This window comes from Epinephelus lanceolatus, chromosome 19 (assembly GCF_041903045.1).
Source record: "Epinephelus lanceolatus isolate andai-2023 chromosome 19, ASM4190304v1, whole genome shotgun sequence".
Lineage (NCBI taxonomy): Eukaryota > Metazoa > Chordata > Actinopteri > Perciformes > Serranidae > Epinephelus > Epinephelus lanceolatus.
Window position 1 is genome coordinate 605,356 of NC_135752.1, and position 23,847 is coordinate 629,202.

At 42.1% G+C, this 23,847-nt stretch overlaps 1 protein-coding gene and 1 long non-coding RNA gene across 2 annotated transcripts in view; one reads left to right on the forward strand and one right to left on the reverse strand.

Annotated features, from left to right (window-relative positions):
• The window catches only part of LOC117269471 (LIM homeobox transcription factor 1-beta-like), a 202,208-nt gene extending 192,603 nt beyond the window's left edge, over positions 1–9,605 (forward strand). The window contains exons 7-8 of the mRNA XM_078162379.1: positions 7,007–7,174; positions 8,904–9,605. Of these exons, the coding sequence (XP_078018505.1) occupies positions 7,007–7,174; positions 8,904–9,118 (383 nt within the window). The 3' untranslated portion in view covers positions 9,119–9,605. The remainder of the gene's footprint in view (positions 1–7,006; positions 7,175–8,903) is intronic.
• Positions 6,006–6,787, reverse strand: LOC117269253 (uncharacterized). Its single transcript, XR_004502719.2, has 4 exons — positions 6,677–6,787; positions 6,510–6,566; positions 6,309–6,386; positions 6,006–6,215 (listed from the first exon to the last, which is right to left on the reverse strand). It is a non-coding gene; the product is annotated as an uncharacterized LOC117269253 (long non-coding RNA).
• Positions 9,606–23,847: the final 14,242 nt, after the last annotated feature.

Below are 23,847 nucleotides of genomic sequence, written 5' to 3' on the forward strand. Positions count from 1 at the left end.
CAAACACCTCTGCAAGACCTCATTCCACCACCTCAGGAACATTGCCAAACTCTGTCCAACACTCACCCTGGCAGATGCAGAGAAGCTCGTCCACGCTTTTGTCTCCTCCAGACTGGACTACTGTAATGCACTCCTCATCGGGATCTCTGGCAAGAGCATACAGAGACTGCAATACATTCAGAACAGCGCTGCCAGGATCCTGATGAGGGTGTGCAAACATGATCACATCACCCCCATCCTGAAATCGCTTCACTGGCTCCCTGTCCCACTCAGAATTGAGTACAAGGTCTCCCTCCTCACCCACCAGTGCATTCACGGACATGCCCCCCTTTACCTCAAGGAAATCCTCACCCCCCAGACCTCCTCACGCACCCTCCGTTCTGCAACCACAAACACCCTCAAAGCTCCCAGAACCAAGCTCCGCACCATGGGTGACCGGGCCTTTTCCTCTGCTGCTCCGAGGCTGTGGAACGCCCTCCCTGACCACCTCAGGGCCCCACAGACTACTGATGTTTTTAAACGAGACCTAAAAACTTATCTTTTTACAAAGGCATTCTGCTAAATGTCTTTTATAGGTTCTCTTTTTAACTATTTATTGTCTCTAATCTGTTTTAATAATTCTTAAATTATATTAATTCTAATCTGTTTTAATTTTTTTATCCTGCTCTGTAGCACTTTGAGATTGCTAAAATGTAAAGTGCAATACAAATAAAATGTATTATTATTATTAATAATAATTCTTCTGGAGAAAAGTATTCACTATAGCCATTCCCATCCTTTTTGCTATCCTGGATACCAAACCTGCCCATCACTTCCTCATCACCTCTGTTCCCTGCCCTGACATGTCCATTGAAGTCTGCACCAATCACCACTCTCTCACCTCTAGGGATATTCTGCATCACTTCATCTTAGTCACTCCAGAATTTCTCCTTCTCTTCTGACTCACATCCTACCTGTGGGGTATAACCAATAACAACATTGAACATCAAACTTTCAATTTCTAGCTTTAGACTCATCACTCTATCTGACACTCTTTTCAGCTCCAGAACATTCCTAACAAACTCCTCCTTCAGGATAACTCCTACTCCATTTCTCTTCCCACCCACACCATGATAAAACAGCTTGAATCCCGTTCCTAAGCTTCTAGCCTTGCTACCTTTCCACCTGGTCTTCTGAACACACAGTATATCCACCTTCCTCCTCTGCATCATGTCAGCCAACTCTAGCTTTCCCAGTCATAGTACCAAAATTTAAAGTTCCTACTCTTAGTTCTACACTCTTGCCTTTCCTCTTCTCTCTCTGCCTATGGACACACCTTCCTCTTCCCGGGCCTCGACTGATCTAGCTTGGAAGTCATATTCGTGATTCGCATGTTTGATTTGGCATAGGTTTTACGTTGGATGCCCTTCCTGACACTACCCTTTGCATTTATCCGGGCTTCGGGACCAGCCCAATGAGAACACCCCTTGGGGCTGCGTTAAATAAACATACACATATACAAACACACATATTTTCTTTCATTTTGACTTTCAGCTGTCATCAGCACCTATAAAGGACAAAGGTTTCAAATCGAGTACGAGACCTCATGTTGAGTTGGAGAAGAGAGAGGGAGAAACTTCAACAGAGTTGATCCTCATGACTCAACATATAACCCTGGCAAGTCTGTTGTTACAGAGAGATGTGAGATTTCATAAGTTTCAAATTTTGTGTACATGTTACTATGAGCTATTAGTAGAGTCTTTAAAAAAATATTGGAAAAGTTAAGCAAAATGTATTCTATTTTGTATTTTGGATATTATTGGTGTTGCAGATAAAATGCTGCTGTGTATATACACTGCTCAAAAAATAAAGGGAACACATAATGATCACAGTCAGTACATTTACATGGACAGTTTAATTCCACTTTAATTCGGAATGAAAGGCCATTCCGATTAAAATTGGCCATGTAAACGGTCATTCCGATTGAAAAATGGTCATTCTGACTGAAAATTAAATTTGTCATTCTGAATGAAAGAATTTTGTGTGCATGTAAACGTTCATTCCTCTTTAAGTTCATTCATTTCTGTGCATGCTCGTTTCCTTGCCCTTCTGGCACGATGACATATATAGCGTGCATAGAAACGGGCTGAGATAGAGCAGTCGGACTCGTCGCACTCACCGGTTTCCATACGCCTAAGCACGGTCTTCTATCTCCCTTCTTCAACCTTCTACCTCCCTTCTTCGACCTTCTACCTCCCTTCTCCTCCTCAACAGATGAAGCATTAGCAGAACAAGGTTGTTGTTGTACTGCTGCTTCAAGAATATAAGCAAAACAAACCCGAAAAAGGCACTAAGAACGGCATCGTCAAGCATCTTGTTATCCGGAGCGAGGACTACAGTGTTTTCTTCCGGTAAACGTAAACACGTAACATCCGCCCCACCCCCTATCCAATCAGAAACCTTCCCTGCCCCAAACCTTGCACAGACCTGAATAAAGGTGATTAAACTGATTTCCCATATAAACCCTCATTCAGAATGAATATTTCTCATGTAAACTACCTGGAAAAACTTTAATTCCGAATGATTTCATTCAGATTTATTTCATTCTGAATGAGAAGCCATCATGTAACCGTACCCAGTGTAACTCAAAGTCAATCAAACTCCTGGGATATCAACCTGTCCAGTTAGGAAGCAATACTGATCGTGAATCAATTTCACCTGCTGTGCAAATTGGACAGACAACAGATGGAAAGGAGAGGCAATTACCAAGACAACCCCTATTTAGGAATGGTTTTGCAGGTGGTGGCCACAGACCATTTCCCTCTCTGTGTCCTTTCTGGTTGATTCTTGGCTAGTTGCGTTTTTCCAGTGCCCTCACCACTAGTGGTATCATGAGGCGGCACACTGTCAAGAGCATGGAGGAGATACCAGGAGACAGGCCAGTACACCACGAGAGGTGGAGGGGGCCGAAGGAGGGCAACAACCCAGCAGCAGGACCGCTATCTGCTTCTTTGTGCAAGGAGGAACAGAAGGAGCACTGCCAGAGCCCCCCAAAATGACCTCTAGCAGGCCACTCGTGTGCATGTTTCTGCCCAAACTGTCAGAAACAGACTCCAAGAGGGTGGCATTAGGGCCCCACGTCCACAAGTGGGGCCTGTGCTCACACCCCGGCACGGTGCAGCCCGACTGACATTTGCAAGAGAACACCAAAATTGGCAGATTCGCCACTGGCGCCCTGTTCTCTTCACAGATAAGAGCAGGTTCACACTGAGCACATGTGACAGACATGACAGAGTCTGGAGACGCCATGGAGATTGTTCTGCTGCTTGCAACATCCTCCAGCATGACCAGTTTGGTGGTGGGTCAGTGATGGTCTGGGGAGGCATATGCTTGGAGGGCCGCACAGACCTCCACATGCTAGCCAGAGGTACCCTGACTGCTGTTAGGTACCGGGATGAGATCCTCAGACACATTGTCAGACCATATGCTGGTGCAGTGGGCCCTGGGTTCCTTCTGATGCATGACAATGTTCCGACTTCATGTGGCTGGAGTGTGTCAGCAGTTCCTGGATGACGAAGGCATTGATGCTATTGACTCGCCCGCCCGTTCCCCAGACCTTAATCCAATCGAGCACCTTTGGAACATCATGTATTGTAGCATCCACCATCACCACATCGCACCACAGACTGTCCAGGAGCTGACTGATGCCCTGAACCAGGTCTGGGAGGAGATCCCCCAGGAGACCATCCGTCGTCTCATCAGGAGCATGCCCAGACATTGTAGGGAATGTATACAGGCACGTGGAGGCCATACACACTACTGAGCCACATTATGAGTTGTCCTGAGGAAATTCACAGAAGTTGGATCAGCCTGTGATCTGATTTTTCCACTTTGATTCTGGGTAAGACTGTGAAACCAGTTCTAAATGAGTTAATGATTTTGGTTTCCATGGATTGTTCTTAAATTATTTTGTTGTCAACGAATTACACTATGTAATCAATAAAGATTTTCATCTGGAATATTTAATTCGAGATCTGGGTTGTGTGATTTAAGTGTTCCCTTTATTTTTTTGAGCAGTGTATTTATGTATCTATTTCTTGTATATTATTTACAAAGATTTTGTTGTTTTCATTTTTTACATTTGCTAACAATAAAGTTCTTTTGGGAAAGTACTTCAGTCATATCTTTATTAGTGGGCCCTTTGGTATAATAGACCTTAGTGTTCAGAATTGAGTTTACATAGTTGTATCTCATTACATGTCATGAAAAGTCACTCTTCTACAGTTCCATGCCTCAAGGGTCCATTGTCATACCTGTAAATATTGTGATTGTTCTGCAGGGTGTATGGATTCAAGCATTTAGGCTCTAGGCCTGGATGGTGTATCATACATGTAGGATGAACTTGACCCTGATTTATTCCCCCAAAACCTAATAAGTAAAAAATAGACAAGGCATACTGTGTTATAAGTAAGCAAATAAAGACTCAGGGGACAACATCACTGCGTAGAAAAAATATTGATCCAGGAAGCAATATGTGTTTAAAACCTGTGTGGTTTTAACGGGGAATGTTTTAGTAGCCAAATTTATAATAACTTTATTATTACCCAACACATTAGTCTAATCTTAGATAAGCCTGCTTAGATAAAAAAGGAGTTATGCTTCACACCAATGTATACAACAAGTGAGTGCTAATGTTGGTTGTTCCACATAATGTAGTAATTGATTATATTGTTTTTGTACTTTCTTGCAACAGTCGTTTACAACTTCAGTCAGTGAACCAACATGTGATGTAACAAAGCTGAAATACAAGATGCCTACAAAATAAAAACTTGCCACTGTGAAACATCCTGCTCCAGACTGGTTTAGGTCTATCGACTTGTGTTTCTTCATTTTCAAGGGCTGTCCACACCAATGTGGGTATTTATAAAAACATGACTCTTTGCTCACAGTTTGGCCTTTCATCCACACGTAACCGCAGTTTTGGGCCCCTGTAACCAGAGTTATTTGTAATCGGAATCCAGGGTGAACTTTTTGGAACAGTCCGGTGTCAGCAGTCATGTGTGGACAGGATAACCGCAGTTATTTTGTCTTGTCTCCATTGTATGACGTCACAATGTGCGACGTAAACATAAAACAGCTGTGTTATTACCCGATCCAGTGTGTGCAAGAGATGATTTGAGGATGGACCTAAACAAAGTACTGTTGCTATTTAGCAGCATATCAGCACTTTGTGGCTGTATCATACAACTCAACCACATCCAGCAACAGAGTCGCAAGAGTGTGCTATTCCGGTAATGACGTTTTACTGCCTTCTGATTGGCTACAATGGCCTTACAGTTAGGAGTTATATCGCCACCTACTGCTTTGGCATGTGTATTACATTGCTTGATAGTGGAATTTGCGGTGTCATGTGGACGGAGGTATTTTTATTACATCGCTCGTATGGACGCAGATTTTTTAAAAACTGGAGGCCTAAAACTGGTTTTAAAAATACCCGTGCTCGTGTGGACTAGGCCTCAGAGTCCAACTCTGACTTTAAGCTTCTCATGCAGCTTCAGGAGGTGAAATTCAGGTAAGGTAAGGGGCGTGACATTTCCGATACACGCTCTACGTGTTGCACCTAACACAACAGACTGAGCAAGCTGACCAAGCAGAATGGAATGCTGGGGAAGTGGGATATAAGCCCAAACAGATTGTTTCAGACAGAGGTGCTGCAGAAGTGGACAGTGTAAAAAAAAAAGTTTTTGAACATTAAAGCACCTAATTCTGTTCCACTAGACCTAAACATTACAAATATGACCCCGAAAATGAGCATTACAGGACGTCTTTAGGACCGCAAGCCAACCCCCAAATGCTAAAGTGGGATTAGTAACAGTGATGTTTTTATTCATATTCAAATTGCCATCCACTACTTCTCCCTGAAAGAATTAATCACGTTACAAAGTGTGACAAGAGGGTGAGGACTGGGACCATTTCAGATGGTCCTCTTTACCAATTTGACACAAACAGGACAGCAGAGACAATGTTTTCAAGTAATAACAATAAGGTTTATTAAATATATGAACTAAAAACAAGATGTTCAAAACATTTGTTGGCAACCATAAAAACTTATTTGACAGTCCTAGGAGAAGCTAAAACCTGAACATACAAAAAAAAAAAGTTAAGAGCTATTAGTCATGGGAGAAGGTTGCTGTCCACCAAGCCGCGGGGAATTTTAGGGGAAGACCCACTCAAGCCTATGCAAAACAAAAAAATGCGAGCGAGGTTACACAGTGACAACAAAACTAAAGATAAAGAACAAGCTGAAAAAACAGCAAACAACACTCAACCCTGCAAAAGGAGTGGATGCTTGGGGAGCTAGGCCCCGGCTTGGACAGGCCCCAACCCTTCCTCAGTCAGGGCTCAGCCTAAAAGCAAAGACAAAGAAAACACATTAAAATGGGCAGGTGGGAGATAAGGTTTCCTTTAGTTTACAAACTATCACATCAATTAAGTACATTTAAAAAAAAAAGACAGGACCAGGCATTCACCTCTTAAGAGAGACATCAAACCCAGGGAGTGTCCTGGCCATCAGGTGAAAATCTGGCCTACAACATTGAAACATCAGTAAAGTCTAGAAGCCACATGCAGGACACCAAAACATACAAATCAAAGAAACAAAGGACACAACTTGAGTGTACATGGCAACATAACTCACCACAGGGATGAGGAGCAGTGTCTTTGCAACCTGAGAATTTGCTTGGTGTATATATAGAGTAGCATGAATGAGCTACACCTGGAGCCCATTCAAACCTAATCAGGCTCTCTTGAGGTGGACTGACCTTTAATGTGCCCAGCCAACCCTACTACAAAAGTAATGCATTACTACCCAACACTGTTGGACAAGAGATGAGGATAAAAAATGATCTACACACAGTAAGTGAAAGTGGCTGAAGGTGATATACCCTTATTACAAGTACAAGAAGACCAGATCACTTCAGCTGAAAGTTGTAATCCTGCTTGCACTCTTTGCCACTGACTGTTACAGAGATGATATCAGGTTGTATGGAGGGTCTGCTCAGCTCCTGCCCAGGGCATTTACCTCCAAACCAACAGCAGCACTTGGTGACCATGGAACACAAGGGCTACAACACTGACCCCTTCCAGCAGGGCCTCACCCCACCACAGATGCCTGGTGACCACATGAACCCCTACAGTGAGCATCACATTCTATAATAACTGTAACTGTGGATGAGTGTGAGTGTGCTGTGGTCTCTTTCTAAGTGTTTTCTGTATTCTCCTTGTTTCCTCTAGTAACAATGTAATATGGAGACTGTTGTCCATAGTGTTATCCAACTGGAAAACTGCTCAAAGTGTTTCCTCCCTGCCACCCAATCCACGCTGGGATAGGTTACAGCCCTCCACCACAGTAGGCACATGGAACAAGTTAGCCCTCAGGGCTTTCTGAAGCTTTCAAGAAGCGCTTCCTGGTACAAATGTATTGATTTTAACCCAAACCACAATCTTTTTCCTAACCCTAACCACAAAAAAGGCTTACTGACAGGCAGCCCTGAGGGCAAACTTCTGCCAACAGCCCACAGCAGAGGAATATAGCAGCATTTACTTTCAAGGCATCAGTTCCATGACTCTCACTGAAGTAGAAATTGTGTATTGCAGAGATGTGAAATGTGTCGATTGAAGATACTATCAAGTTGCATTGTGGGAAATGTAGGATCCAGGGTTTTGGGACCTTGACTAATACCAGGGACCAAAAGTCAGGATATCTCAGCCTCTGTTCCTTACATTCTTTTAAATCTGTCTCTTAAACTGTACGGAGGTACAATACTAAATCACTACCATCACTGATGCTCTGAAACTTAACTAGGCAATATTTGGTGCAATAATAAATTTAGCAAATTTAACTTACATAACAGGACCAGATGGGGCTAACAAACAAACTAACCAATGTAAGTGTTGATGTAATGATGTAATCTTTCTGTATTCTTACCCTCACCACGATGGTACCTATCAATGCTCAGCTCACTCTCACTTTATTGGCAGTGATGGGAATTTACCAATAAGGTGTGATGGCTGATTAAAAATGGATGACCAGGGGCATCAGTGGCTTAGTGGATAGAGCAGGCGCCACATGTACAAGGCTGTTGCCGCAGTGGCCTGGGTTGCTTGCTGCATGTCATTCCCTCTCCCTCTCTCTCCCCCCCTTCACGCTCAGCTGTCCTGTCAAATAAAGGCAAAAATGTCCCCCCAAAAAATGGATGACCAATAAAGTCGTCATCATTTAGACCCTGTGAGCCAAATAACCCTGCAGCGACACCCAGGAGAGCCGTACCACACATCCCTGCAATTTTCTGAATGGGGAAAAAAAAAGCTTCTCCAGCTGCTCTCCACATGCTGTCCTAAGCCCCACCTACTGATTGCACCAGCCATATGGCTGCAGCCAAGATTGAATATCTGTATGTACTGTAGGCTGCTGGCTGCTGTATAATGCTGGGGTCTGTTTTGTCCTTAAAATCCCAATGGTCAGTCCAGGTTTGGTGTAGGCAGATGTTGCCAAAGCTGAAACAGCAACGTTTTCTGTGGTATTCTCCATCAATGAATCACACTTTCACCAAAGGGGCATGAATGTGCATTTCCATTTGTAGAGCAGCTAATGGAAATACCCTCTCCCTGAAATAACCTGTGATTGGCTTGGGTACAGTTGTTGGCACACTTAAGTATATAAATAAAAAAAGAAGAGAGAGAGAAAGAGAGAGAGAGAGAGAGACCGCTTATGTTGTGGGCCTAGAATTTGGTACTACACCCCTGCACATATGCAATGTGGAGCATAAGGCAGCATGCGTGCATATAAAGCCCATGGGGTCAGGTGTTTCTACTCTCTGGTTGGTTAAATTGTGACTTCCCCATGTCTTCTCTGCTCTTCCCAGGCACTGACTCCATCTTCCACAACACTGACAGAGACACCTCTCTGACAAGTCTTAGTGACTGCTTCATGAACACTCCAGATGTAGGCAACCTGAAGGCTCAGGCAGGGAACCCTATTGACTGCCTGTACTCCATGCAGACTTCCTACTTTGCCTCTACAGACACCATCACCACTGTTGGTACCACCCAACCCACCACACCACATCCCAGGTCATGAACAGTGAGTGCATAACAGTGCACACACAAGACACATATGTTACAGAATTGTCCTGCAAGACATGAATCAATAAGCAGGTAAATGTGACCGCAGGACAGAATCCACCAAATTGCCTGACTGACCTCCACCAGCCAAAGAAAAGAGAAAACTTGAAAGTCAAACTGTACATGCCACCTGCCGTCTGAATGGAGGTTTGAAGCAGTACATTTGCCTTTTCAACTGGGTTCATTTTGTTGGCAAGATAGCAAACACTTTTACACAGACATCACAATGGAAGTGTTTAGTGGTATGAAAAGTTGAACTTAAGTTTAAGCCAGAGATCTGTTGGAAATATAGTCAGAATCAGTTAGTCAGTTTAATAGGTGCATTAAAAATGATCTACCAAGCTCTCCTGCTGTAATGAAAAGACGGTCTGTCAGCCAGCTGACTAATACCTGTTACTGTATGTATATAATATCCAGAATGTTAGGATGGACAACAAATTATTTATTTCTCACCAATGTGCTGGTAAACAATGAATCAAAAAATATATTTACTTGTAAAAAGACAATATAAATCCATTGTAAACATCCAGATTCAATGATTATTTTATTATGCTATTTATCATACAATTTGTGTTGTTTAATGTAAGTTGATTTTGCTTTGCTATTTATTTTCACATTGAGATCATCTAGACATTGTCAAGAGTGCATTTTAAGTTTGCTTACTTACTGAACATATTGGTACTTTAAATAAAAAGTGCAATTTCTTGAATTTTCATTTTCTTTTGCATTAGAAACAATCAACAGATAATGGCAGCAAAATTCAACTTATCTGATATATGTACATACAGGACAGTTAAATCACAAATATTCTATATTCCAACTCTGGCCAACAAGCTATGAATATCAAGACTCATAAACCACACCAGCAGTTCTGTGAGGCTGGACTTTGGCACAACAGTACTTTGAGCTTATCTCTTTAAACAGATATCTGCATATGTATGTAGAATCTGGAGGCAACAGGACAAGATTGTGGTATCTAAAGTGTTCTGGTTAATGATTGTAGTCCATTTGTAGTGCGAGTCAGGGGTGGACTGGGACCAAAATTTGGCCCTGGCAATTTGGCCCAGACCAGCCCACCACAATCAATCACAAATATAAGTCATATGTATATATATGATACAAAAACATTTGAGGGGACACATATTAAAGACGGGTTCTGGGGCTTTTTTACTTATATGTAACTACAAATTAATTTTCCTGCTATAGCTGTAACTTATGTCCCCTCATGCTACCTGCTACAAGGACACTAGTGGAACACAAAACTAGAGAAGAATCAGTCAGGAAGTGTAAGGAGAGAGCAACTGTTGGTGACCACCACATGCAAAGCCACTGCCTTTTGGGGGATTGTCTTGCTTTTGCCTCTCCATTGCACCTGATGTTGATAGATGGATTTCATGTAAAAGCTGATCATAGATATAAATTCAATAGGCAATGTAAAGCCATTAAAAACATTCACAGGGACAAGGGAAATTCATTTATAAACAGGTCAGGGTTGCCAACTTTTCAAAAACCTTGGAGTGAGATTCAGCGGGGCACCACAATTTCATTGTTTAAGCTGACATGTAAAATTTTTGTTTGTCAACTGATTTGTCAACCGCATCCTAACGGATTTTTGGGGCGCCTGCTGGAGATGGATAGGGCCTAAAAACGTACATACAAATACCATACAGAGAGAGACAATGGTGGTATAGTGGGGTTCTGGGGGTCCTCCCCCAGAAAATTTTGGATGTGGTAGATGTGATTTCCTGCACTCTGGTGGGTTTAGGGGTAGCATTGGAGATGGGCAATACCTACATACATTCAAAGCCACCATGACTTGCAGGGCCTTCACAAGCAAGGGCGTAGTTTTGATTTTCACATTGGTAGGGACATAAAAGTGCTCCATGGCGGCAACCTGTACGTTGATGATTTTTTAATGCAATTTCACGTCATGTGAAACTGATCACTGCTTTATAATGCATATTTAGATATCTACACTAAATACAAGAGTGTCTTGGTTAATGTATTCTCTAATGTTATCAGTTACATGAATATACAATGATAACTTCACTACATCTGTCCGTATGTGCTTTCCAGGGTAAACTATAATAATAGTGATAATAATAATAATGATTATAACAATAACAATAATAATAATAATAATAATAATAATAACAGTATACTCCGAAGGGGCTTCACTTCAGTACCAGCCTGCGGCCTGCAGTTGGGTTGGTAATAGTGATCCGAATTGATATTGATATCGGGTAAAAACATATATTATGCATGAATCAATATTTTTACTTACCCCTAGTCACAATGCTGAATCTCACTATCAACATATATCCTTCAGGATTCAATCTCACCTGTGAGGCTCCTGTCTCTCCTCTGTCTCCTCCTGTCTCTTCCATTTCCTTCTGTCTCTCTTCCTGCCTCTCCTCCTCCATCTCCTCCATCTCCTCCACTCTCTCTACTACTTGTCATCTGACAAAAAATATACTGATGCAAGACATGTGAACAGTGGGACAATTTGAGATGCAGCAGTCATAGATTTTGATTGTTGTAGCCTGAGGAAAACATAATGTATGTTTTACAATTGTGTAATTCATTAAACAACATCTGAATGTATATAGGCTAAAGAACACAAGTTAGTCAGCTTCATCACGTTAAACATAAATAAAATAAATCAACAACAATGTAAATGCTCCAAAATCATTATAATACAACTGTGTGCAAAATGTTGCACTTACACCCAATATCTATTACATAAATATGACTCAGTGTTGGTGTTTTTACTGGGAGCAGTGGATCTCTATTCTCCTAAGTCTCTCCTTCACACACCATGGATGCTGAAGACTGTCACTGAAGGAGCTATTATTTATAGTGTTTACACTTTATTTATTAAGACTGTTTCTATCATGTCATCTTACTACAAACATTAATTTGAACTGTGTCATCACTACATGACATCTATGATTGCTGATGGAGCATGTGAGGTGGAATTTCGTGTTCTCTGGCATATAATATTGATCTAATAGTTACCAAAATTAGCTCAGCGAGTATTAGTTCATTAGAATCTCATTATCTAGCAAAGAGTTGCCAAGGAACACCATTCAGTTAGCCTAACATCAACAGGTGTTGGCAGAAAATCCAATTTTTTTTAGCTTATTTACTGAACCAACCGACTCACCGTTCACGCTCGGCGCTCCGGTGTGGAGCGCTAATGGTGACGCGCGTGTATGTCTCGTTCCCTCACAAACTGCCGTGAACTGTATGGTGACACGCACCCACAAAGTCAGTGGAGAGAGCGGCGCTGGGGAGGACCAATCACACGTTACCAAAATAACGGTAGAGCCAATCGATGAGCAATACAAGGTTAGATGCGGGATGTATGGTAGACACCAACAATTGTTAAAGCTATAGTGCGTAACTTCTGTCGCCTCCCAGCGGATAATGCGTTATTACAACTAATAAGCCGGCGGCACTTCCATGTACACAGAGTAACACTCGCCACACACTGTGTACACAGAGTAACACTCGCTTCACACCGTGTACACAATGCTACACAACATGGCGAACACCAGGATGCTAACATTACATTACATTCATAGCACCATTTCCAAGAAAATAATAAAGTAGTAGGTCCAGTACATGTAACAGCAACACATACTACTCATAATATAATTATAAACCAAGTCACTTACTTATCCAACAGCAGCAAGGCAACATCCGTGTCTGCCCTCAGCCCAATTTCTTCCTTCAGGGCTCTCCACCGAGGAAAAGCGACGCCAATACAAATCCTTGTTTGCCTTCTCTGTCGGTCACTTTCCTTCTTTGCTAATAGACCTTCAGCCGAACGTCCAGGCTTTTTCTTTGTGGTAGGATCCACTTCTGAACTGTGTCTCGGCAGCTTCTCCGCCACGTTGCTTTCACTTTCTACCTGTGCTCTACCTCTTGCTGTGACACTCTCTGCTCGTCCTCCCCCTCCCTTCTTGTTGTGAGGAAGCATTTCCTGTGCACCAGCACGGGAATGTCGCCGGTCTACATGCATACTAAAAATGATATATATTAAAAATACTGCAAGATGTTAGAGGAGTATTGTGTTATCTCCTCTAGTAGTGGCTTGGGTGAAACGGACATTTACGGACCTGTAGAAGTTACGCTACAGAAACTACAGAAACTAGAACTTGCCTATGTGGCATATAGCCTATTACTTTGTAGACACAAGACCCATTTTGGATTTAAAGCAAAATTTATGGTTGAAATGGTTGAATATATTTTGATTAAAATCTAACTAAAATATTATTTTGGGAATAATAATATATTTTGTGTATTATTGTAGTCTAAAGAGCACTTCATGATGTATTTTTAGACTATGCAAGTCTAAGAGTGCCTAGACCTAGGCCATTTCATTTCATTTTTGACATTTACAAAGCTCTCCAAATGCCTTTTAACATAGCTGTGGAAATTAATCACAAAGTCACTTTTATGCTATAGATATTTTCTCTCAGCCAGTTATAATCTCTCCTCACCTGTGAAGACCCTGCATGATCATCCTTGCTGGTCTCTGGTCCACTGTCTCCTCCCTGACCATGCTCTTTCTATTGAGGCAATAAAGATTAAAAAAATTATGTGTAAAGCAATAATGAGCACAAGTTCTTATTAAAGGGATAGTGCACCCAAAAATGAAGATTCAGCCATTATCTACTCACCCATATGCCGAGGGAGGCTCAGGTGAAGTTTTAGAGTCCTCACATCCCTTGCGGAGATCCAAGGGGAGAGGAGGTAGCAACACAACTCCACCTAATGCAGGCTGGGCGCCCCAGATTCAAATGTCCAAAAACACAGAATTGAAACCACAAAATATCTCCATACTGCTCGTCCATAGTGATCCTGAAAGTGTCCTGAAGCCCCGACATAAAAAGTTGCTTGGGAAAACGTCATTCGAGCTCTGTTTTTAGCCTCATTGTAGCCTGTAGCTCTAACTGCCTCTCTGTTCACCGAGCTCATGTGTGTGCGCTTGCACGAAACCGTGAGACATGGGCACCGCCTTCATGTGTGTTCACGTGCTGTCGCCGGTCTCATGTGCAAGCACCGTCAGCCTGCATTAGGTGGAGTTGTGTTGCTAGCCCCTCTTCCCTGGGATCTCCGCAAGGGATGTGAGGACTCTAAACCTTCACCTGAGCCTCCCTCGGCATATGGGTGAGTAGATAATAGCTGAATTTTCATTTTTGGGTGCACCAGGTTTGTTTGGAAGAAACTATGCAAGGTTTTTTGCTTCTCGCTGGCTGGTTTGCTGAACATAGTTAACACACAGCAGCACTGCCCAGTCTGTGTGATTGCTTCAGATCTCAACAGGACAGCGTAGTCAGCTGACTGTGAGACTAGAGCTGCCCAATCAAAGCGCAAATATGGATTGTGCACCAATCAGAGAGTTCCTCAGAAACATTTGGCTGCACTCCATTTCACTCAACCAGTACGCCGGTCAGGCGCAGTCTGCACCTCTCCTCTCCTCCCCTCTGATGCGTGAGAGTTGGCAACCCTGTGAATGTAAAATGTCCCACAGAAGTTTTCTGAAAGAGTTTAAAATGCTCAAGTCCTGTGAAAGAGGTTAAAATCTTTTAAGAAGTGCTACAAGAGTTAAAACTCGTTAAAAACAAAAGGTATGAACACACTTACCTACCAGATGAGCTGATCTGTGATCACCCTGTTAAGTATTTTGAGATGATGCCATGATTGATTAGTCATGCCTACAGAGGTTGGAAGGGGGAGCCCCGATGCGTCATTCTCCATGAAGCTGCCAAAGAGGGAGCATCATGTACTAACACCCTTATTGATTTCTCACCTTTTCAGGTAAAAAATGAGTATTGAGTAACTTTGTAATATGTTTCTTATCTTGTTTTGTCAGTGTTCTGGTAACATACAGACTGAATACTGAGTGTTGTGGAAGTGTGGAAAACCATGTGTATCTTGTGTCTTGTGATTGTTTGCATGACAGCCGGTGTAAAGAGGACAAGCTGCATATTGACAAAATAGGAGGAATTTCCACACAAAATTCAGAGACTGTTTATGTTTTGTGCTATTGCTAATGCTAATGCTACGCTAACCTGAGGTATACCCTTGAGTCAGTCCATTACAAGTGAACAGACATTTTCTAGGTAAAGTTTAACTCCCTCAGTTGAACGGTTTGAGAGGTGAACTGCTGCTTTCGACCTGAAGTCAGAGCAGATCCCCAAGAGAGAGCTTGGTGCAACCAGGACTTCACTCTGCTTTCTTGTGGAGACGCGGGAGGAGAAAAGACAATTGCCGGTGACTGTGGTGGGATGCCGACCTGCTGCTAAACCTGCGCCTGTGAAGTTGTGCGATTTTATTGTACTTACCTGTTAAGAGGGATTATTGCATTTGAGAGAGACATATAATGGCACATTTGGTTAAAGATCTTTATTAAAACTCTGACTTAAAAAGGTAATTTCATAATATGTAGGTTTAAAGGAGTTGCATGTGTGTACTTTAAAAAAGAGATCTAAGATCACTTTAAAACTGAGTTAATCAGGGTTAAGAAACATTAGATAAATACATTAAAAGAACCCAAAAGCTCTGCCCTTATTAATAAGATTACTGAGGGGAGTGCTACATATTGGCAGGGAACCAAGTGTTCAATAGGAACGAAACATCCTATGTGCACTGTGATTGTGTTTAGCTCAGTAAGACACATGTACAAAGTATGAAGTTGCAAATGTTATGTGTGCAATTAATTATGTCAGTGTTATGTATGTGTTTTAATTTCTGAAGTTAATGTGACAAGATAAAAGGAATATAACGGGCAGAAGAGACAAATTATTTCTGATGTTTACATGGTATTTTTGTTTATTTCAAAAAAATGTAAGTTTGATAATGCAAGGTCATGTTTATTGGTTATTAGACAATTTAAGATACTTACTGCCATATTTGATTTCACCAGCTTAAGAAGAATTGTGAAATTACATACTTACCTGCTTACTTACCTTTAAAGGAAAAAAGGAAATTAGATTGGAAAGTTGACTGTAAAATGTTAAAGAGGATACATGTTATTATTGGAATGTTTTATGTTGAAAATAACTTTTTGTACCTCTGAAAATATTTTTCTGAAAAAAAAAAAAAAAAAAAAAAAATGAATGAATACATATATACATACAATTCTTTATGAAGCTGCCAGAGAAAGAGCATCATGTTCAAGCACCTTTATTGATTTCTCCCCATTACAGGGCGTTACATTGTCACTTTCATTTGCACCAAAGCAGGTCAAACTGATTCACAATCACTTGTGTTTCCTAAATAGACAGATCGATATCCCGGCAGTTTAACTGACTTGGTGTTATCCTGTGACAATATATATAAAAGCACTACTTTCAGGGAGAGACAACACTCTGAGCAGCCAGAAAGTTGCTAAAAGGGTGTGAAAAATCTGTGTTAAAAGCATTTTTTTGACCTGTGATTTCTCCCTGCCTTTATTGTGTTTTTTATTATCCACTATGGCACACTTTTTGTTGCAGATGCTGTTTAATGAAGTCACTGAGTCAAAAGGGGGAGGGGATTAAAAATGTAATCGGGCCAATTAAGAAAATATATCAATGGGTCAGAGAGCATGTAATATTTGCTTATCAGACAAAAAAACAAAAAAACAAAGGCCGCTGTGTTGACCCACTGGGAAACTGCTCGGTATGCCAGATGGCCACCACTGGTCTAAGTGGTATTGACCAATCACAACACATCAAAATAACACTGAAATTTTAGAACATCTTGGCTATTGTCTGATGACGATTTAGTTTTATATTAGCTTTTTAAAAAATGTATCTTAATTCATATACAGATATTTTTGTTTACAGAGATTAGCAGAAATGACTGGTGCATGGAAGAGGACGTCTTGGCCCAAATATCTGCTGGCTACAATGGATCTCCCAGAATACTGGCCAATGCCCCTGGAAGCTTTTGGTCATCTGACTGGTAGCCAATATGTTACAGGATTGGCTTAAAGCTAAATGGTAATACAGCATGCAAACATGTTCACTGTGATATACCAACATGCTGATATTTACCAGTCACTCAATCAGTCATGACAATAGAAAAATTGATTGGCTGACTAACCAACCAACACTGCGATCCCTAAATCCGTGCTGCCAGTCTGCATAAAATAACAAACAAACAAACAAACAAACAAACCACTTCAATTCAAATAAACACAAGAAGTTTGTGCTCTAGAGAAAGGATCAACACTCAGTGAATAACCTCCTGAACCCTATGATAAGCGATTATGGCAAGGCTTAACTATACAGACCAGTGAGCAGTGATAACTAACATGTCTTGGGGTCATCAGATGGGAACCTCCTTTCACTAGTGTTTCGTCTAGTTGGTCCCACGACACTTCCAGGAGGCTAGACAGTGATCTCTGGTGTCCCAGAGACACTCCCCTAATGCCAGGTCTCACTGCTCCCCACACCAACCAAACAACCTCCTTTTCCTTACTTACACATGGCTTTCTCAGCCCAAACAGCACTGCCACCTTCAACAAACCCAGGCTCCGTTTATGCGAGCTCCAGGTAGAGACAGTGCTGATACTATCTTTCCCAGTGCATTCACCATACTCTACTTCACATGCTACAAAGTATAACTCCAATATAAGCTAAAGTTAAAGGAGATAGAGAGGATAAACTCACAGGCTTTCTCAGCCCAAACAACACTGCCACCTTCAACAAACCCAGGCTCTGTTTATGCGAGCTCCAGGTAGTGACAGTGCTGATACTACCTTTCCTAGCACATTCACCATAGTCTATTTCACACGCTGCATAGAGTAACTCCAATTGTAAAGTTAGCTTGTCACAAGAATTATATACATGGCGACATAACCAGGTGTTGAAATGTTTAGCTGCAGGCATCGAAGGGAAATGAAGACAGGTGAATTCAGAAGGTGTTAAGGTTAGGAGTTTAGCAATTCAGTTTGTCCGTGAGGGGGAAAAATACAGAAGGGATAAGTTAGTAAGGAGGCAAGGGTGTGGCCGCCTAGAAGGTGCTTGTGACTGGGAAATGCAAGTAGATTTAGGGGGAAAGCTTGTTGTTCCCCAGGAAATAGTTTGTACAAAGCAGAGGCCTGACATAGTGTTGTGGTCAGTGAGTCAACGGATAGTTTATTTCATTGAGCTGACAGTTTTTTGGGAAGACTTAATGGAAGAAGCCTATGAAAAGAAAAAGCTTAGATATGCAGACTTAGGAGCAGAAGCTGAGCAGCGAGGATGGAAAACTAGGATTTGTCCAGTGGAAGTGGGGTGTAGGGGATTCATAGCAAGATCAGCTGTCTCGCTCCTGGGGTAACTCGGAGTGCAGGGACAGAGATTGAGGAAGACAGTGAAGGAAATGTCAGATGAAGCAGTTAGAGCAAGCCAATGGATCTGGAAGAGAAGAAGTAATGTTAGTTGGGGGCCAGCAGGGGGAACTACTAAGCAGGGTACATAACTCCTTGAGATCAGGTGGAGAGATCCACTTCCTTTCAGAAGGAAATCCAGGAAGAGGAAGGTTATTTAAGTGTGGGAGTGGCCTATTTGAATCTCTTTTGTTTGAGACCATGCTCCTTTAACTTTAGCTTATATTGGAGTTATGCTATGTAGCATGTGAAATAGAGTATGGTGAATGTGCTAGGAAAGGTAGTACTAGCACTGTCTCTACCTGGAGCTCGCATGTACGGAGCCTGGGTTTGGCTGAAGATGGCAGTGCTGTTTGGGCTGAGAAAGCCATGCGTAAGTAAGGTAAAGGAGGTTATTGGGTTGGTGCGGGGAACAGTGAGACCTGGCATTAGGGGAGTGTCTCTGGGACGCAAGAGATTATTGTCTAGCCTCCTGGAGATGTCATGGGACCAACTAGACAAAACACTGGTGAAAGGAGGTTCCCACCCGATGACCCCAAAGACATGTTAGTTATCACTGCTCACTGGTCTGTATAGTTAAGCCTTGCCATAATAGCTTATTCAAATAGGCCACTCCCACACTTAAATAACCTTCCTCTTCCTGGATTTTCTCCTGAGAGGACTGATTGGTGGATCTCTCCACCTGATCTCAAGGAGTTATGTACCTTGCTTAGTAGTTCCCCCTGCTGGCCCCCAACTGACATTATTCCTCCTCATCCAGATCCACAGACTACATCTAGCTGCTTCATCTGACATTTCCTTCACGGTCTTACTCAAACTCTGTCCCCGCACTCCGAGTTCCCCCAGGAGCGAGACAGCTGATCTTGCTATGAATCCCCTACACCCCACTTCCACTGGACAAATCCTAGTTTTCCATCCTTGCTGCTCAGCTTCTGCTCCTAAGTCTGCATATCTAAGCTTTCTTCTTTCATAGGCTTCTTCCACTGAGTCTTCCCAAGGAACTGTCAGCTCAATGAAATAAACTATCCGTTGACTCACTGACCACAACACTTTGTCAGGCCTCTGCTTTGTACAAACTATTTCCTGGGGAACAACAAGCTTTCCCCCTAAATCTACTTGCATTTCCCAATCACAAGCACCTTCTAGGCGGCCACACCCTTGCCTCCTTACTAATTTATCCCTTCTGTATTTCTCCCCCTCACGGACAAACTGAATTGCTAAACTCCTAACCTTAACACCTTCTGAATTCACCTGTCTTCATTTCCCTTCGATGCCTGCAGCTAAACATTTCAACACCTGGTTATGTCGCCATGTATATTGCTCTTGTGACAAGCTAACTTTACAGCCTGACAAAATATGCTTTAAAGTTGCAGTACCTGTACACAATGGGCATGATGGGTCCCCATTTACAGACAGTTTTAGGTTCTGGGGGGTTGGTAACACATCGTAGACTCCTCCATACTCCACAGGTCTCTCCAACTAAGCTTCCTCTTCTCTACACTTTCCCAATTCAACCACTGTCCCTGCTTAGCCTGGGCCACTACCTTTGCACCCCTTAATATCTCCTTCTGTCTATGTATCTGTTCCACAACCAACTTTCTTTTATCTTTGAGACCTGCTTTATTCCATACCGGTTTGCCTGAGCCAAGCCCCAGGCCTCCCTGGCCAAACTGAACATTACCTACAATCTCTGCATGCCTAAGAGCTGCCTCTGCCTCCTGAACTGCCGATCTTGGGTTCCACTTCCTCCCCTTGGTTGGATTTGGAACCACACTCCTAACTACCACGTCCTTACTCCCAGATAACAAGAGCTCTGTCCTGACCTTGGTACATTTAAATTTCTCAGTTAAACTAGATACTGGCAGCTGAAGTATCCCTTTTCCATACAATGCAACACTACTTAGGCACCTAGGAGCACCCAACCACTTCCTAATGTAGGAGCTAACTGACCTTTCAATTCTCTCCACAATGGATATCGGAATTTCATAAACTGACAATTAGCTCTTAGCCTAGCCTTAGCCCGTGTCCTGTCACAGCGTCTCCCAGTCAGGACAGCTCCAGGTGAAACCACTTTCATTTCAGGGCCAGCTCGATGTAGCAGGCCAAGCTTGCTACATATCCTGAGCTCTCTCGGTTGTAGCGTTAGATCTCTGTAGCGGTTTCTAATGTCTGTTAGAAACTTGCAACTGGGGGTTGTTACGCAAGCTGTTATGTCAGTTGGAGGCCTCCACGTGGGGAATACAGGCAGGACAGGAGAAAAATCTACCAATCGTTGCATTTGGTCTGAATGTAATGATTGGTTGTTTGGAAGTTTTTATTTCTGGTGGAATTCACTTACATTTTAGTGTGCCATCAGCTTATTAATAGCATTTTAACCTAAACAAAGAAAAGTGTAAAATTTCCAGAAAGGTAAGTGTTGCTTTAACTCCAGAGCGCTGTAATGTACAAAAGACCAAATTTATTGAAAAAATCAATCAATCAATCAATCAATTTTATTTATAAAGCCCAATATCACAAATCACAATTTGCCTCACAGGGCTTTACAGCATACGACATCCCTCTGTCCTTATGACCCTCACAGCTGATCAGGAAAAACTCCCCAAAAAAAACCCTTTAACGGGGGAAAAAAAAACGGTAGAGCAACTGAGGAGGGATCCCTCTTCCAGGACGGACAGACGTGCAATAGATGTCGTACAGAACAGATCAGCATAATAAATTAACAGTAATCCGTATGACACAATGAGACAGAAAGAGAGAGAGAGAGACAGAGAGAGAGATGCAGGTAATGACAGTAGCTTACAAGAACATTATTGAAAGTAATAATATTATAGTTATAGTTCTGGCTACTGTGGTACAATATGTTGAAAGTATATATTAATATCTGGCAGTATACATGTGTGACAATAATCATATGTGTATAATAACAGTAGAAGTATGACTAATGACTAATGATGGCAGCAGCAGCAGGAGGCATCTGGCAGGACCACGGCAGCAGCACAACCACACACGTCATGCTGTCCAGGCGCCGCTGCGATATGAGTTAATCTGAGAGACAGTGGAGCACAAAGGCTCCGGAGAAGAAGCCGGGTTAGTGACATCCAGAATGGCCGAGTTAGCAAGATGCAGTAATAGGATACGAGAGAGAGAGAGAATGAGAGAGAGAGAGAGAGAGAGAGAAGGAGAGAAGGTGCCCGGTGTATTATAGGGGGGTCCTCCGGCAGACTAGGCCTGAGTTAGCCTCACTAGGGGCTGGTACAGGGCAAGCCTGAGCCAGCCCTAACTATAAGCTTTATCAAAGAGGAAAGTCTTAAGTCTAGTCTTAAATGTGGAGACGGTGTCTGCCTCCCGGACCGTAACAGGAAGATGATTCCACAGGACAGGAGCCTGATAGCTGAAGGCCCTGGCTCCTGATCTACTTTTGGAGACTTTAGGGACCACGAGTAACCCTGTGTTCTCAGAGCGCAGAGTTCTGGTGGGATAATAAGGCACTATGAGCTCTCTAAGATATGACGGAGCTTGACCATTTAGAGCTCTATAAGTTAACAGTAGGATTTTAAATTCAATTCTGGATTTTACAGGGAGCCAGTGCAGAGAAGCTAAAACAGGAGAAATATGATCTCGTTTCTTAGTTCCTGTTAGTACACGTGCTGCTGCATTCTGAATTAGCTGGAGAGTTTTTAAGGACTTACTAGAGCTACCTGATAATAGAGAGTTACAGTAATCCAGCCTTGAGGCAACAAAAGCGTGGACCAATTTTTCTGCATCTTTTCAGGTCAGGATAGGCCTAATTTTCGCAATATTACGCAGATGAAAAAATGCAGTCCGTGAGGTTTGTTTTAAATGAGAATTAAAAGACAAATCTTGATCAAATGTTACTCCGAGGTTTCTTACGGTAGTGCTAGAGGCCAGAGCAATGCCATCTAGAGAAACTATCTCTGAGTTGTTTGGGGCCAAGAACAATAACTTGAGTTTTGTCTGAATTTAACATAAGGAAATTGGTGCTCATCCAGGTTTTTATGTCTTTAAGGCAGTTATGGAGTTTAGTTAATTGATTACTTTCTTCTGGCTTCATCGATAAATACAACTGAGTATCATCCGCATAACAATGGAAATTTATAGAGTGATTTCTAATGATGTTACCTAAAGGAAGCATATATAGAGTAAATAGGATTGGTCCGAGCACAGAACCTTGTGGAACTCCAAAACAAACTTTGGTACGTAAGGATGATTCATTATGCACGTCAACAAACTGAAAACGATCAGATAAATAAGATTTAAACCAGCTTAGTGCAGAACCTTTAAGGCCAATTAAGTGTTCCAGTCTCTGCAGTAGAATTTGATGGTCAATTGTGTCAAACGCCGCACTAAGATCTAATAAAACAAGTACAGAGACAAGTCCTTTGTCTGAAGCATTCAGAAGGTCATTTGTAATTTTAACTAGTGCTGTCTCAGTGCTATGATGCACTCTAAATCCTGACTGAAATTCCTCAAATAAATTATTATCGTGGAGAAAGTCACACAGCTGGTCTGCGACTACTTTCTCAAGGATCTTTGACATAAAGGGAAGATTAGATATTGGTCTATAGTTGGCTAACACCTCTGGATCCAGGGTGGGCTTCTTTAGTAGAGGTTTAATTACAGCTACCTTAAAAGACTGTGGTACATAGCCTGTTAATAAGGATATATTGATCATATCTACAAAACCCAAAACCAGTGAAGTTGGCACGTTGTGTAAACCGTAAATAAAAACAGAATACAATGATTTGCAAATCCTTTTCAACCTATATTCAATTGAATACACTGCAAAGACAAGTTACTTAATGTTCGAACAGGTAAACTTTGTAATTTTTTGCAAATATTAGCTCATTTGGAATTTGATGCCTGCAACATGTTTCAAAAAAGCTGGCACAAGTGGCAAAAAAGACTGAGAAAGTTGAGGAATGCTCGTCAAACACTTATTTGGAACATCCTACAGGTGAACGGGCTAATTGGGAACAGGTGGGTGCCATGATTGGGTATAAAAGCAGCTTCCCTGAAATGCTCAGTCATTCACAAACAAGGATGGGGCGAGGGTCACCACTTAGTGAACAAATGCGTGAGCTGATTGTCGAACAGTTTAAGAACAACATTCCTCAACGAGCTATTGCAAGAAATTTAAGGATTTCATCATCTACGGTCCGTAATATCGTCAAAAGGTTCAGAGAATCTGGAGAAATCACTGCACGTAAGCGACAAGGCCGAAAACCAACATTGAATGCCCGTGACCTTCGATCCCTCAGGCGGTACTGCATCAAAAACCGACATCAGTGTGTAAA